The following is a 17,049-nucleotide window of genomic DNA, read 5'->3' as shown; positions in this document are numbered from 1 at the left end:
TGGGCGTGTGCATTCGGCGCAGCTGTTAAGTTTGGCAGGCAGCTGCTACACTGGGTGCAAACACACCTGCACTCCATCACAGTGGAGTACATCCCTGGTGTAATGAACAGAGGGGTGGAAATCATGTCGAGGTGAGGGCCCCGTCAAGAAAAATGGGGCCTACATCCAGAACTGGTTGCTCAGATCTAGAGCAGATTCGGCAAGGTGGGGGCGGATCTGTTAGCCGCTTGTGAGAATGCACACTCCGCTGTGGGTATGCTGTATGCTTCTCCTCTGGTCTGTTTTTCTTCTTCTTCATGGACTGCGTGCAGGAAGAGAATCTATCGGCAATCCAGGTGGCTCCAGAGCGCACAGGCTCATTGTGGTTCCTGTGCCTACAGCGTCTGCTGTCGGTCCAGCTGTGGGAACTTCCGTGGAATGAGGATGCCCTCTCCCAGGCAGGAGGGCCAATCAGGAGCTATGCACCACCACCTTTGGGCCTGGCCACTGAGAGACTTATTTAGGTAAAGCTTAGGTCTCTCTCAGGGTGTGGTGCGCACTGTACCAGCCAGGATTTAATCTCTTCCGTGCAGAGCTAACGGGAAAAACAAGGGGACGTGGGCTCTGTCTCTACATAAACAAAGGTTGGTGTACAGATGTCACAGTGTTGAAGAAATCATGCAGTCCTCACTTAGAGACATTATTCATAAACTGTAAACCTTTTTATTCACCGCAGGAGTTTTCCCCGTTTATTCTGGTCGGCCAGGTGTAGTAACACCTCACGAACAAAGGCTTGAGGTGGAATGTAAACGGCGACCAGAAGAAACGGGGAAAACTCCTGCGTGAAAAAACGTCCAGACTCCCCGCTCAGTGTTTTCGGGGACTTCAACAGAGCAAACCTCAGCCATGGAAGTTTGCTGATGACACAACAGTCACCGGCCTCATCCGGGACGGTGACGAGTCAGCCTACAGACGGAAGGTTGATCAGCTGGCTCTCAGGTGCGGTCAGAACAACCTGGAGCTTAACACGCAAAAAACTGTGGATATGATCATGGACTTCAGGAGGAGCCCCACCCCACCCCCCCACCATAGTCAACAGCCCTGTGTCTGCTGTGGAATCCTTCAGGTTTCTGGGTTCCACTATATCCCAGGAGCCCAACACGGACACCATCATCAAGAAGGCCTAGCACAGGACGTACTTCCTGCGCCAGGTCAGGAAGCTCAACCTGCCTAAGGAGCTGCTGATCCAGTTCTACACAGCCATCATCCAGTCTGTTCTCTGCACCTCCATCACTGTCTGGTTTGGATCTGCCACCAAAAAGGACAGGAGCAGACTACAATGGAATGTCAGGACTGCAGAAAAGATCATCGGTGCTAACCTGCCCTCCATTCAGGACTTATACATTTCAGTCAGGAAACGGGCAGGAAACATCACTGTAGATCCATCTCACCCCGGACACAACCTGTTCCAGCTCCTCCCCTCTGGCAGGCGCCACAGAGCACTGTACGCCAAAACCAACAGACTCAGGAACAGTTTCTTCCCACAAGATAGAAATAAATCAAGAAGAGATCTCAGAGTTGTTTCTTTAATTTCTACTAGACACAGTTGATCTACTTTTTATACAAAGGTGAGACTAATGTCTCAAATTCAACTCACAGAAACAACCACATATAATTTAATTTATATCTTACTCAAAACCAGAGATCTCAGTTTTCTCATAGTAACCTTAGGAGCAAATAGCTCATCTGTGCCGAACTCTGATCAAAATAAGAGATCTCAAAATGATCTTAACTAAGTGTAATATAAGTTTCCTGAATATGGATCAGAAAAAAAGCTCCAAGATGTGTTAAGTGTGTGACCCCACGAGGGGTGGAAAAGTACATAAGGGCTCAGATAAGGGGTGTAACGAGACGTGACAATTCACAAGAACATGATGAGAAGATTTTTAACACTATTTAGAAGAACGGGGGTCTGGGTTTCCTCTCCCAGAAAATTGGAGCATTAAACATTTAATTTCCTGCATTCTGGAGACATTTTCTGCTCCAATTTACAGTTTCTTTTTTTACATAAAGGGACACGAAACAAAAAAAATATAACAAAATATAATGCAACTATCAGCTGCAATTTTTGGTAAATACACATTTATTTATTTATTTAAATTGCATCACATTTTATTGTGCAAATAAACCTTTCTCAAAACATTTTCATTTGTCCCCAGCGTCCCCTGTGTAAATGACACCTGTGCTTAAATCAAATGTTGAGGTACTATACTTGCACTTGCAGTATTTCCATTTTAGGGAGCTTTATACTTTTACTCCCCTACATTTCAAATCCCATATTGTATTTATTGCTGTTTAGAAAAATAAACATTTGTCATTGAAAACAATTCACTGTCAAATTTCATGTTTTCCAATTTATTAATAAGATTGTCACAGCCAGCATTACTACAACACCAACCACTTTGACATGATATTTAGAGATGAATTTATTGAATGCACCAAGAACTGACATGCTATAATGTAATATTGAGCAGTTTCAACTTTGATTACATTTATTATGAATACTTTTATACACTTACTAGAATTTTGAGGATTTTTATGGTAGATATGGTATTTCTAGTTAAGGAACATTGTTCTGTAGTTAAAGACAATTGTCCAGTATTTACTGTAGCTGGATGCTGCAGTGGCAGAGATTATTCCCTTTGACCAGCAGGCCTGGGATTCAAATGAAGCTCAGAGCAATTGCTTCAGAGCACCTGTAAGTAGTGCTCATTTTCCTCTCTTAAGAGGAGAAAGAAATGAGACTGAGCAAGGTCTCAGCTATTACCGCTGCTAAATGCTTTGTCTCACCTATTTGTCCGTATGAATGTTAGGAGCAACATGTGAGAAACAGGTCAGACAACACTGAAACTTAAACAAGGCCATTATACAATCACATTTTCCTCTTATTGACTTGTATGTGTGTTTGTGTATATGCATGTCTGTGTATGTACATTTGTCTGCTACAATAAACTTACTTAAACGGTAACATTAGTGTAGATTACCCTGGAGACTGTGGTGGTTTTGTGGGGGGGGCAACAGGGGCCAGTGCCCCTTCGAATCTCCTATGGCCCCCCTGCTTAAGGAAAAGTGTACAGTAGCCCCATTAGATTGGCGGGTGCGGGCCACATCAGCCCCGAAGCAACCTCCATATGGCCAAGCACATAATCTAATAGATCTGACAACAAAAGTAGTACAACTGAAGTAATCGTCCCCCTCCTTAAAGGGTAAATAATCATCTTAACAGTTTAATAATGTATTGCATTTAAACAGCACTTTTCATACGCAAAAAGCGATAACGGTAGCCTACTGGTCCTACCAGGCTGGACATGCAGTCTGCCAAAATATGTACCCCCCCTTTATAACGCACAGATGATGGCCTAAGTATTTAATTTTGTGTATACTTCCCATCAGGTATAATAACAGGGATGAATGTGGAGAAGTTTGTTGTTTCCTAGCAAAAGTTATATTGGGATACAAAATACAAACTGGGATCCAGAGAAAGTCTAGTACAACAGAGCTTATACTGTTCATTAAGCCTTACAAAGAAGTGTTGCATCAAAGACTGTACTGTAACTTGAGCTAAAGTTAACAGGAATTTTTTTTTTGTATAATGTATTTAATAAAACTATAACTAAGTTACAGAAAAGATCCTGTTACTGAAACAAATAACTGTAAGTCACTAAAACATTGCATTATACTAAATAAGACATTTTGAAAGCTTGAACATTGCCTTTGTCTCTTTTGTCCCGGATTGAATGGGCCCCTCTGACAAAATAACTGGCCCCAGCCTGGCCCCCTTAATAAAACTGGTCTAGAACCGCACATACATACATTTACATACATTTAAATCTAATATAAGTCATATAATTTGGAATAGTATAGATACTGAACAAAATATAGTCTTGGTCCAAATATTTACTTTCTTACCTCAAATAAAAAAAAATTCTATATATTCTGAACATGCATGTTTCCATGCGTGATCTGGGAGGAAGTAGGTAAATACTGAAATTATCACATGACTCCTGTCTTATCCTGAACTTGTAGAATCGGTGGTGTTACAATTCTCCCCATGTTCCAATCATACCCGGTCTCCCCTACACTGAAACAGGTTTTGCTTGCTGTAATCATTCCTCCTGAACAGACTGGCTATTGAAAGAGTCTAATGGTTTTTCACTAAAGCATTTTATAACTTGTTTTTGAAAAGTGCTCTACAAATAAAGATAATTATTATTATTATTTTACACTGTAAGGGATGGAGGCCAATATCTACAGTCCTCATTTTGTGCAAAAATGTTTTCCAAATTGGTTGTTTGTAAGAAGTAAATTTTAAATCTGTTATTGTAGTTTCATAACAGTTGGAGAGGTCTAAATCTCTTTATACAGGCACACATCGAACATAAGTAGATCTGAGATTGGCTTTTTGTCAAACAAATGTTCACCCATATAACCCCATATAATATTTTCTTATTTGGTGTTATTAGCACTTTATATTAATGTATTTATTTTGTTAACTTAACTGGGGGAAGATTTAACACTTGAATAATTTTAAACATATTGGGTTTTAATATAGTCAGAAAACAAGAAAAACAATATCATGGTTAATTTTGCAATAAAATTAATATTATTATTTTTTTTTTACATATTCAGCAGTGGGCCAATATGTAAAAAAAACAACAAAGAAGTAAAACCAATGTCAACAAAGAACACGTGTATATGACTCACAGTCTGCAGGAAATCTGTGTGAAAGCATGAATTGAAGTCAATTTATAGCTTAAGTGTAGATGCTTCTTTCACTCTCTAGTCACGTAGAAATAATACTGTCTGTGTGTAAAACTTACAAATCAGAGTAATTTATTTACCATATTAGATATGCAAACAAGACTCATAAATGTTGCTTACGTGTACAGCACTGTAATATGAGAGCAGTTATTATTAAGCCTTTTTGCAAATAAAACGAGTGCTGTAATGTGTCCTTGCGTTCAATGACTGGGAAGTTTCTACTGCTGTGATAAAAATGAACTAAAAAACGTTTTCCAAAGGAAAGCAGATCAAGACTAACTGTAATATCATGACTACACATGTCCTTTTAATGTAAAACAAAACATAGTGTTCCCGTGCTTACAACTGACAGAGACATTTCTGATCCATGTATAATATATCACGCTGTGAAGTTTCATTGCACAGACATCATAAAAACAGTACTCAACACAATCACCAGCACTGAATGAAACACTCACAGACCTCTGGGGATTTTAGGTGAAATAAGAAACGGCAAAAGCTCCATCTCTCCTCAGCAGACAGACAGATGAACAAAAGGGAGGATGTAGACAAACTTGCTGTCATCTGACACCAAGTGCAGAATAATTTCCACTGCAAAAATGAAAAGCTTTGTATAAGACTTCGTCTGTGCACAAGTTCGATCTGACAGCACCAAAAGAAAAGAAAATCCTAAAAACACACACACAACACCACTTCTTCATGTTTGCATTTTTAAAAGTCTAGAACATGGTTTGAAAAGTAAGACATCATAATCTTACCTGAATATGTGAATCAGTCTTTGCGCTGCTCAGCCAGGTTTCATCAGATAAAGGCAGAACTTCATCTTAGGTCCACATTTAGCCTTTTCAAGAGCAACTGACCTTTTTTCTGATCATAATGGAGATTATAGTGAGACCAAGCACCATTAATTACACAAAGTTACATCAGACCCTATCATTAAAAAATTTAATTGAACACAGGCTAAAGAATACCAAAGGGACCTATTTTTAGTTACCTCTGTGGCTATAAACAACAACAGACAGCAACATAATTGTCTCTTACCTTTCTTTAATTGCTAGTGTGTATATGTGTGTGTGCGTGGGTGCGTGCGTTGTGAGGACCAAACCTGGTGTTAATTCTTTAAGCAAATCTCGGACTACAACAGTTAGTCTGAGTCCCAGCGTTCAAAGTCAAAGATTCAAAGAAAGTAATTGGCCTTTTCCATCATTCTGAGAGCAACTGTGATGTGATTTTTATGCTGCACCCAGCATGAGTCTGCAAACAGCAGGAAGTGGGTTACCTCGGTGGGCAGCCTGTCGCCAGCAGCTCTCCATCTATCAGCTCATTATGGCTGCTCCCTGTTGTTGCATTACTCGCTGCAATATTTCAAACTGATCCGCTGTCAAAAAATGCAGAAAATAATTGTAGACGCATTTATGATAAACTAAAGTGGTCAGTGCTATTTGTCTGCAATTGATCCTTTGCTAAGCCACGACACCCGTAGTTACTACATGTGGGTCTAAATGTTTTATTAAGCGCAGCAAATGACCCCATCAGATTACTGTAGTATTACAATTAGTAATCCAAGTAACACTGCATTACATCATTACCAGAATGCACCATCTTTGACTGCTCTGCAGGTCAGGGGCAGATTCAGAATCAGTTTTATTGCCAGGTATGTGTACACAAGCGAGGAATTTGACTCAGGATTGTACATTGCTCATGATGTGCTTACTTTTACAATAATACAATAATAAGATCAGACACAGGCTACAGTACTGAGTGCAAAGGATGCAGGAGTAAATTATTATCATTATTATACATTTCGGAGGTGGATGAGATATACAGGTGCACCTTCACATACATACATACATACATGCATACATGTACACATGTACACAGGAGCATAGTGCAAAAGGTGCTGGAATAAATTATGTGCAGGTGTTATGTACTTGAGGTATGTGGATTTTTTATACAGTATATGCAATAGGAAAATATAAAAATATGAACAGTATGGACAGCTCTGAAATGGAGAATGATGAATAAATAATAAGTTGTAACCAGTAAACAGGTGGCTGATTAAAGACAGAGTTACTGGGTTATTGCACAGGAGAGTCATCAGAGTGATGGCTTGTGGGAAGAAACTGTTCCTGAGTCTGTTGGTTTTGGCGAGTCCTGACCGTCCGTTGTAGTCTGCTCCTGTCCATGTTGGTGGCAGAACCAAACCAGACAGTGATGGACATTCAGAAGACAGACTGGATGATGTGCTGTGTAGAAGTGGATCAGCAGTTCCTTAGTCAGGTTGAGCTTCCTGAGCCGGTGCAGGAAGTACATCCTCTGCTGGACCTTATTGATGAGGGTGTCAGTGTTGGGCTCCCACTTTAGGTACTGGGTCTCTTAGGTCTTAGGTCTCGACTCATCATGTCAAGAAGCCGGACCTTCTGTTGTTCAAGTCGGTTACCAGCCAAAAAGGAAGAATGGAGAATGAGGGAGACGTCCTTTCCACAGCTGGAATTATTGCAATTATTGTGTCACAGTCTAAGATACAAAGAACATTGTCGTCCATTGTAAACTTTGTGTGACCAGCAAAAAGCTTTCAACAACAAAAAATGTAATTTATTGAAGCATCTGCTGAAGTAACACAGCAAAACTTGTAGAAAGACATTCACCTGGAAGCCGCTACTGCCAGTGATGCATGCACTGGTTGGAAGAGAGTGGCATTAAGCAACGTAATACTGATCTGATAAATGCATATGCAGAAAAACATTATATTTCATAAAACAAACAAACTACTTCTTTGTCTCATAAATATGCTACATGAAAGTCCTTTGTTTTCTTGTTTTTTTATATATCCATAGCCTGTATAGAATCATCTGGTTTGAGAGGCTGCAATGTTTTCAGTTTGGGAGATTGTTGACTTGGTTAATTATTGTTCCAGTAAAAGTGGATTCATTTCAAATGAGCTGACTAAACAGGTTGTCCATTACTTTTTAGGAAGGGGCTTGGTGGAGGCTAGTAATAGATACCCCCCTACATAACTAGTTACTGTAAATACCCAGTAATAAGTAAAGTAATATTATTACTTTTTTAAAGCGTAATGACTAAAAAGTAACACAACACACTGCTCGGTGGCTTGCTTCGCATATACATTTCTGCTTGCCATCAACAACAGATTTAACGTCTACCTCAAGAAAGGTAATTTTGGGGGCTGGCAGGCTTGTGAGCCACTAACCATAACACTGTTGCTACCAAAGCCCTGCAAGAAAATGAACGGCAAATGGCACTGCCACTCCTCCAAGACTCTATGGAATTCTGTTTTTGACATGCTTGGCCGCCTAGTGGTGCAGAAGTGAGCTGTGATTTCCGTCCTGTCTGACCAGACTGTCACCAAGCTAGATAATTCCAAGATCCTGAAGCTGAAAGAGAAATACTGGAGGCTCATAGAGGACTCTGCGAGTTTTAGCCAGACTGAAGTGTGCAACAGCAGTGATGTCGGCGGAGTCGGGTGTATCGATCAGAAATACATTCAGCCTCATCAACAGACAGCTCGTGAGAAGAAGATTGCGCGAGTGCTGCAATTCAAGAAAAAAGGCTGTTTCTCTGATTGATCAAATCATCAATCAATCAATCAATCAAGCTATCTCCTTATTTGTCCCCCTGGTAAATTAATTTGCAGAACAATCAAGTAGGCATGATATCATACGCCTACAGAGAGAACCTTCAAACATACTGGTAAACGCACAACTAATACACATAACACCTAACATATAATTTCCCATACCCCGCACCTTACTACCGATTAAATTAACTAATTGCTTGAGGCACAAATTAAGATTTAGATCTATTTTTGGTACATAGAGGGAGGCAATATCGTCGCCCAGATGGCAGCAGTTTGAATGAAGGGGCAAGAGGGTGCCTCTTGTCTCCAACAATGGTTTTGCCTTGTTCATCATTCTTTCCCAGAAGCCTGACATTAGCCTATAACAATACACTTTGTTGAGTTTCCCAAAAATCAAGCATAGCGTTAGTTCAGGCAGGCAACAAAGTCAAGCTCCACTCATTCCAGCATACACTGTCAGCACGTCAGCTGACAGCTCAGCTGATTACTCTCTTAGCATTCATTGGCAAATTCCAGACAAGGCGCCTATTTAAACTGCCGTAGCCTACTCTTCAGGCTGTATCTGATAGGGATGCACAAAATTATCGATCCGATAAGTAAAAATCAAATATAGAGCGGATAGAGCCACACAGACGCAGTTCAGGCAGCTAGCTCCTGTCCTCGTTCCATCTGTGTCTGTGTGATTCAGTGCAGGTAACAATGTGCAGATTGATGGCAATCTAAGCTTAACATTTAGTCTACAGACATCTTTCATTTAGCTTGTTGTACATCTAGCTTTGCCAAGCTAGTGTTGGCGCGGTGGGCTTTTAATAACACAGAAGATGAGAGACGTGGTCAGAGCGGATCAATTGACTCCTTCTACATGTTATGCTCGTTTAATGGATGTATTGACAAAGTTGTCTTTTACTCTTAAGGTTTTGTTGCACATACTGCAGTGGCTTGGAGTTACCTTCACTTCAACGTGTCCACGACCTGTCTCTGTGCTCGCCACTGTTCCTGCATGTGAGCTCACATGTATGTGTTTGTGTGCGCGAGGCGACACAAAGCAGCAGAGGCTGCATCCTGATAATAAACGGTCTTCAGCCCCAGGCCCGTTTAACACCATGCTTCAGTGCCCATCTAGTATCTGATTAAACATGTAAATTGCCTGCCTGCTCTGTTCTGTACAGGGGTTCTTTACTGCGACTCTCTCCCTCGGGCTTTCCATGTATGCACATGGATGGACAGGGAGGTGCTCTCCCTACCTTAAGACTTTTCCACATAGGCATGTGGAAGGGCAGGGAGCTGCTCTCCCCGACTCATGGCTTTCCATGTAGGCAGGGAGATCCCAGAACAGAGCCATACTGCCAAATATAATTCAGTCAGTCAGTCTTTGATGAAAGTTATCCTGACTAAACAGTTGATTTAATCATTAAATATTTTTATTTACACATATCCATTCCAACCAGCTGATGTCTCCACACAGTTTGAAGCGTACAGCCACTGACCCAGCTGCCATATTTGATGTGTTGTGAGAGTGTCACATTCTGCCTGTAGGCTATGTTAAGTTTAGCGCTCTGTGAGTTCTTGGTCAGTTGAGTATCTTTTACATAGTCTGTTTGGGGTTCGGTCCTGTCTGTTGTCCTGCGTCCAGTCTACCGGCCTGATTTGTTGTCTGTTTGGTTATTATCATTCTGTGCTTATCTCTTTTGTTCAGTTATCTTAGTCTGTTGTGGAGTTTATCTGAGTTTGTCTGTGTTGTCCTGTTATCTTCGTCCTTAGCTGCTCTGGTTATTAGTTTGATCTCTGTTGGTTTTGTTGCTAACACCTTGCGTTAGACTCCCTGTTGCTGTCCTGTTTAAACTTTAGCAGTTTAGCAGTTGGTCCATGTTTTCAGTTTTTTCATTTTGTTCCTTGCCTTGTGTTTTCTGTATAGCCTTGTTTGTTCCATGGTTCATTTGCATGTTCAGTGTTTGCTCACTTAGCATCTGTGCTGTCTTGTATCTTAGGTTTAACCCTTTTAGTTCTGTGTCTGAGTTCATGTCTTAGTGTTTACTCTTGGTCTGTGTACTTCTGTGTTTGTTGTTATTTTGCCCATGTCGGCTCTGTGTTATGTTCTTAGTTCAGTCTGTTTTCCCTGTTACGTTGTAGTCTATCTGTATGATTAGTTTTTAGTCTGTTCTGTGTTCCAGTGTTTCTTTTCTTGTGTCAGTTGCCTGTGCCTTGTGTTCAGTGTTCAGTCTGCTTGTTTCAGTTCTGTTCCTGTTTGGATCTGTGCCATCCTAAGTTCTTGTCTTATTCTGTTTCTATCTATTCTGTCTGCCTGTCTTTCTGTTCCCCCAGTAATCCCTCTGCCTGCCTGTCTCTCTGTTTTCCCCTGCTGTCTCTCTGACTGCCTGTATCCTTAGTCCTGATTCCTGTCACCTGTGCTGCTCCCACCCTGCTTATTAGTCCCTGTGTATATGTTTGGTGTTTCTGTTTAGTCCCTGTCTGGTCATTGTAGCGTGTATACGCTCTGTCGTGTCTTGTGTGGAGTGTCCTGCCTGTTGCTCTGCTGCTTGGTCTGTTGGACTGTGGATTCCTCAACTGCCTTTAATCCTGATATCCTGCTTTTGTTTGTATTAAAGTCCCTGAACTGCCTCTCCGCTCCTGTGTCTGTGTCTGTGTCTCTCACCTGCTTTGCACTCACCCTCAATCGTGACAGAGAGTGGGTTAATGCTATTAGGATAAGCATAAGTTGTAAACAGCAAAGCATTGTACAAATTACTTCTGAGACATACGGTATTCACACAGTAGTAGGGGGGAAAAAAACATTAATTTATTTTTATATTGGTCCATCCATCATATCAGGTCAAAACAGCTTTCCAACGAAAAGGGATGATGATTAACTTATTTATTTAAAAGGTTCATAGACTACTTTAATGTGAATAAAATCATTAAAAGTCCTAAGATTTGTTTATAGACAACTGAACAAACACACAATATACAATTCTAAAAAGACTGATCAATAAAGCCTTATTTCCAAATAAATGTTTGTGCAAGACAGTATCTACAGGACCCCTGGATGTTGAGTTGGCAGGTTTCCCAGTCAGGACCCTGTGTTGACATCCTTCGTGCGTAACACAGTAGCAATTCTGAACCTGTGCATAGTTCTTCTGATTGACTCTCGCAGTTCCTTGTTCCTCAGACTGTAGATCATCGGGTTTAGTAAAGGAGTTAGAGCGGTGAACAGCACAGCCACAATGATGCGAACCTAAAACAGAATAAAATGTGAAGCTTTATTGAACATGCACAGTTCAATGTGGATTTTTGGCATTTGTCCCCGCTAGCAGCAGATCCTTCTGGTGATCCCCAAATGGCAATGTAGCATCAACAAGACAAACATTTACATTTAATTTGGTGTGGATATTCATCATTATCATCTAGATAAATCCAAGGAGTCAGGGCAGATTACAACACAGTCTCAATGATGGATGCAACTGCAATTTGGGAGCATTCTTTTTCATTTCAGATCTTCAGCAATTTTGCCTTGACACTTATGGTCCCAAAACAATCATGGACCTAGTTGGGTCATTGGGTAGTTGGGACTCCATGACCATTACAGTAAATATCCCAAAAAACAATTTGGTTGACAAATTATCTTGAAGACCATGGCCAGATTCTTGTGAAATTTACGGTTGACCAGGAGCAGGTTGCACCAACCAAACTTAAACCTGGGCTTAACTGCGCCTGGTCTTAGTGGTGCACGTTCATGTACACAGAACTATAGCTGTTGCCTAGCAGCATGCATTGCTTGGTTACGTTGTAAACTATCTTCCGCTGTTTTGTTAACTTGTAGCCCTATCAATGGAGGATCAAAGAAAAAGGAAAGGAAATTTCACCGACATTGAATACGAAAGTTCCTCCGGCACCGGATGATGACATATATATCATCATCATCATCATCAGATATAGATATCACCTACACATTATGCTTCAATTGTGATGAGAGGTTACTGTTTTGGTTATGTCATAGTATGAGCTTCTATATTATTTCCTGTTTTGTTCTTGACTGGGCTGGCTATGATTTTGGTTTTCTGGTTGGGGTTTTGTGATTTCTGTATTGGTTTGTTTGGTCATGTCCTGGATTATGTTCTGTTTTGCATTTGTTTAGTGTCTTTACTGTAATTATCGGCCTCTGTTCCTTGTCTCTGCTTCTTGTCTGTGTCTGCCCTGATTGCCCTGATGTAGCTCAGCTGTGCTTGATTACCCTGCCTGCCTGGTGTCTGTTGTTCTGTATTGTTCAGTATTTAAGCCTTCGGTTCTGTTTAGTCTTTGTTGTTTCTGTATCCGATGTTGAGTGCTCCCTGCCTGTCTTTGTGTTCACCCCGCTTTGGATTATGCCGGTGTTGGATGTCAGCCTGAGTTTGACCTCCTCATCATAGCTTGTAAGCCTGTTTATATTTGTTAATAAATTCCATACTGCATCTGAAGTGACTGCATCAGTGTCCTTCCCTCTGTTCCTACCTCGACACCCGACCATCCTGACAGTTACTTGTTAAGTGAGACAATTGGTAAATGGATGGGAGAGGTACTGTGAGTGAAAATAATTCCTCCCATCTGGTGAGATACTTGCACAAAATGTTTGCTTTTCTGGTAGGCACCCCATCCGTATCATGGTCATCTATCTTTGAACCCTCGCACTGCTGTTCTTCTTCAACCGCTCTTCTTTTCATTTTATTGGCGTGTGCTGTTTAAGTGATTGCGAGTCAAATTTTTGGTTACACCTACATACTGCCACCTGCTTTACCAGAGAGAAACGTAGTAAATATTTCAAATAGGCTACACCCAGAAGGATTTTTAAAAACAGTTCTAAAATACAGGAGATTTACAGGAAAAACAAATAGGGGTGACGAGTATGAATGTACTGAAATATGCATGCTTTGACTAGTTTGACTACACATGTTCTCTTTTTGCACCACCCCCAGAGCACCTCTACTAAGAACAGGAAAATTATCAGTATGTTTTGTTGTTCTGTCTGAACTGTTTTGTAATGCATAATAAACAATGCAGCTTCTATTAGCATGCATTAGCAAAACGTTTACTTTTGACAACAAGACTAAGGGGGAGCTTCACACCTGAAAGTCCGCACTAAGGTCCGAACCAAAGTTTACGGTTTGATACATTCGGTTAGTTTTGGTTTGGTTTCACACAGCAATTATGCAAGAGCACCAAAGAACTTTACATGACATATTTGTGTCCTGTAGTCATCATCTATGTGGGCTGCATCTCCCTACACTTGACTTTGATTGGTTTGTAAACAGTTCTGCAGTTAGCTTTGACAAGAGTGAATAAATGGGGGATGAACAGATGCATATCCTTCCCACTATATTGTTGTTATTCTTATGGAATTACTACCTTCAGCACCAACTTAACTCGAGGATATTTCAAATTTGCCAAATGTCTTCATTGTGCAAAAACTATATCTTCTCTGGAAGGCAAAGAGAAGACAAGAAAACAATCCTTCTGTACCTCCGTTTAAGGAGATACCAAAGAGCTGGTGACAATTTTCTTTCATAGGAGATTTATGATTGTGTCCTTATTTCACTGCATTTCTTCATGAATTTGTTTGTTTTCATTTTACACGGGAACCACCGAACTTCCTGTAAATAACCTGAAAGTCCGAACCATCCAAAAAATGCTTTCACACTAGAAATGTACTGACAGAGACTACCTCTTTTGTCCACCTTTTACTGTGTTTTATGTATGGTCTTATCTTCTGGTCTTCTGGTCTTATCTATCGTCTATTATTTTCATTGATTGATTATATATTTCTGTTTTAATTGTTTTTGTGTCATCTGTTTTTATATATTTTTATTTTGATGTTTTTATATTTCTGCTTCTCCTTCTCTCATCAGTACACATACATACTGAAATGTGCTATATAACTTAAATTGACTTGACTTGACCACATTTCATTTGTTTGGTCCAGACTGTGGTCCGGGGAAAGTTTTCACTGTAATTCTGTAACTTTGGTTCAGATCAAACTGAAAAGTCTGAATGTCCGGACCAAGGTTGATGTGAAAGTGTTCAGTCATGCTTCTCTGTGAGGCTATACTTAGACACAGTGGAATTTTAAGCGTAATGCTAACATGAGCATGCTAACATGCTGGTGTTTAGCATGTATAATGTTCACCATGTTTACCATTTGTCTTTAGTGTTTTTTCATGCCAACATTTGATATGGTGGGGATATCAAAACCACAACATGGTCTGGGCATCCTGGATATCTGAACGAAATTTAAAGGCAATCCATACTATAGTTGTTGACCTATTTCAGTCCGTACCAGTGGTGGCCCAACCTTCAGACTGCTAGAGTGGTCGACCTACTTTGTTTCCAAAGCTCTCAATCACATCTCGTGGTCTTCTACAGGAGATGGAGTTGCTTGTGGTGGAAGTGGATGAGTTGCTCATCATGCAAATTAATTAAGGAGTGAGGAAGTTCTTCTCATCTCACAAAACTCCTGTACCTGAATATTCAAGTTCCACACTTTTCCACAGGCAATTTGCTCAAGCTGAACCATCTGGTATCTCTATGGTAGGTCAAGCTTTTGTGTTCGGTGTCATGGTCCTCCAATGCAACAAACTGTCTGCGGTTTATGGTAACAGAAATTCAATATGTAGGGTACATGATAAAAACTGAAACATCTAGGCCTACCTGATAACTCAGCAACTTTACAGCCACAGGATGTGGCTAAAAGCTTTGCAAACACAATTTAAGTGGACCTAGTCTAGTTTATTTTTTGTTACACTGCTGCTTCCAGGTCACAAAAGAACCTTTGCTAGTGTTTCTTTATACATGTACTAACACAAAGGTAACTATTACAGCTGAATAATTGATCTTGTACCTCTGATGAGAAGTTTACCACCCGGTAGGAGATGTATACACATGAGGCCGAGCTGTAAGCGATGGACACCACAGTTAGGTGAGTGGCACACGTCCCAAAGGCCTTCAGCCTCTGAGCAACACCCATCTTCAACATGGAAAGACCAATCAGGACATATGAGGTGAGGATGAGAACTCCTGTGGTCAGTAGGGCTAATATGGCCCAGGACAAGGACAAGGACACAATGTTATCCACAGAGGTGTCAGCACACACCAGCCGCCTGACAGATGATGGGTCGCACCAGCCATTCTTCACCACGTTGGGGCCGCAGTAAGGCCGTTGCAAGCTCATGGAGGTGGCTGGCAATGTGCAGAATATGCTAAAGCCCCAGGCTCCTGCGATGAGGAGCAGCTGGATGGACCGGGTCATGATGGCGGCATAGCGCAGAGGGTTGCAGATGGCAACGTAGCGGTCGTACGCCATTACAGTCAGGATGGCTTTTTCAGTAACCCCTAGCTGTATGACGAAATGCATCTGAAGGAAGCAACCCACGACGGAAATGGTATTCATGTCTGTCAGGAAGCCAGACAGCATTTTGGGGATGGTGGTGGTGGTGTAGAGTATGTCCACAAAGGAGAGGTTGTAGAGGAAGAAATACATGGGAGAGTTGAGCTTCGGATCAGTCATCGCCTGTGTGAGATAAAACAGTGGCAGTGATTACGATATTAATCATTCCATCTTAGTCTGACTAAGTTAATAACGCTAAAATTGCCATAACTAAATGGAGAGCAGTGTTCTGTACCACATAAATGATCATGCTGTTTCCTCCCAGGATGATGATGTAACCCAGCAGCAGGATGACAAAAAGGATTATCCTTTCCTTCTTACCAAGGTTAGCGAGGCCCTGGATGATGAAGAAAGTGACGCCATCAGGCTCCCAGGTGCTGTTAACAGAGCTGGACCTGTGATTGGTTGACAAGGGCAGGTATGAATCTGGAGAGAGTGACGTGAGAGAAGAGTCATTATTTCACAGACAGAGAGGAGTGTTATTGGTCATGGTTCAACTTTAAGTTTTACCTCAGTCCAGTGCTTGAAGTGGGCCGGTGCACACATGTTCACAGTACCGGCACTTCTAGATTTTACTCTTTGGCGTACCAAGACTTTTTCTTGGGTACTGGCACTTCTCAAAGGCTGCTGGTACTCTTCTCTGCACTCTCTATATTGGGTTCTCTGGGTTCTATGTGACACTTACCTGTTCCATCACCTGCATGCTAATCTTGGTGGAGACAAAGTAGGGAGAAGCTTTGGTGTCTTTCATGTGACACCATGTGCATTAAGTTGCTTGTCAAAGTCGCTTTTTGTGAACTGACTCCTCATATCCGGAATGAGGCTGGACATTAAAAAAAGGTTGATGCGCTACAGCGAACCTTTAAAATGTTAAACTCATTGTTCGGCATGAATGGTTGTGATTGTTGACAAGTTAGCACTTAGCATTAACAAATCAGAGACTAACCACCATGAGCGTTTTTTAAGGCGAAAAATTAGAAATTATACTTGTGCAGGTTTCAGTAGTATGTAGTGGTGAGGGACGCAAATTGCAACCGTCACTGCTCACCCCTTTCTTTGCAAGCGCACAGGAGAAGCCGACACACTCTTTCGGGTCTTGTGCTAAATAATACGTATGGTCCTCCATTTGTCCAAATTTCACTTCTCTTCTTCTACCAAACCAGACAACCACTACAACTACTACTTCTGCTTCTTCTTTGTATGTATTCAAAGTAGTGATGAAACACGCTCTGTAGAGCTG

General features: G+C 41.2%; 1 protein-coding gene across 1 annotated transcript; it reads right to left on the bottom strand.

Annotated features, from left to right (window-relative positions):
• Positions 1-11,315: 11,315 nt before the first annotated feature.
• Positions 11,316-16,619, bottom strand: LOC119895490 (olfactory receptor 10J4-like). Its single transcript, XM_038708641.1, has 4 exons — positions 16,613-16,619; positions 16,045-16,235; positions 15,264-15,932; positions 11,316-11,630 (listed from the first exon to the last, which is right to left on the bottom strand). Exons 1-4 carry the CDS (start codon positions 16,617-16,619, stop codon positions 11,466-11,468), a joined length of 1,032 nt encoding a protein of 343 aa, XP_038564569.1. The 3' UTR covers positions 11,316-11,465.
• Between the last annotated feature and the right edge of the window lie 430 nt (positions 16,620-17,049).

Source organism: Micropterus salmoides, unplaced genomic scaffold, assembly GCF_014851395.1.
Source record: "Micropterus salmoides isolate LMB-PRFRI ecotype aquatic unplaced genomic scaffold, ASM1485139v1 Ms_hic_scaffold_9, whole genome shotgun sequence".
Taxonomy (NCBI): Eukaryota; Metazoa; Chordata; class Actinopteri; order Centrarchiformes; family Centrarchidae; genus Micropterus; species Micropterus salmoides.
Note: the sequence above shows the minus strand (reverse complement) of the source record. Positions and strands in the feature narration are given on the sequence as shown.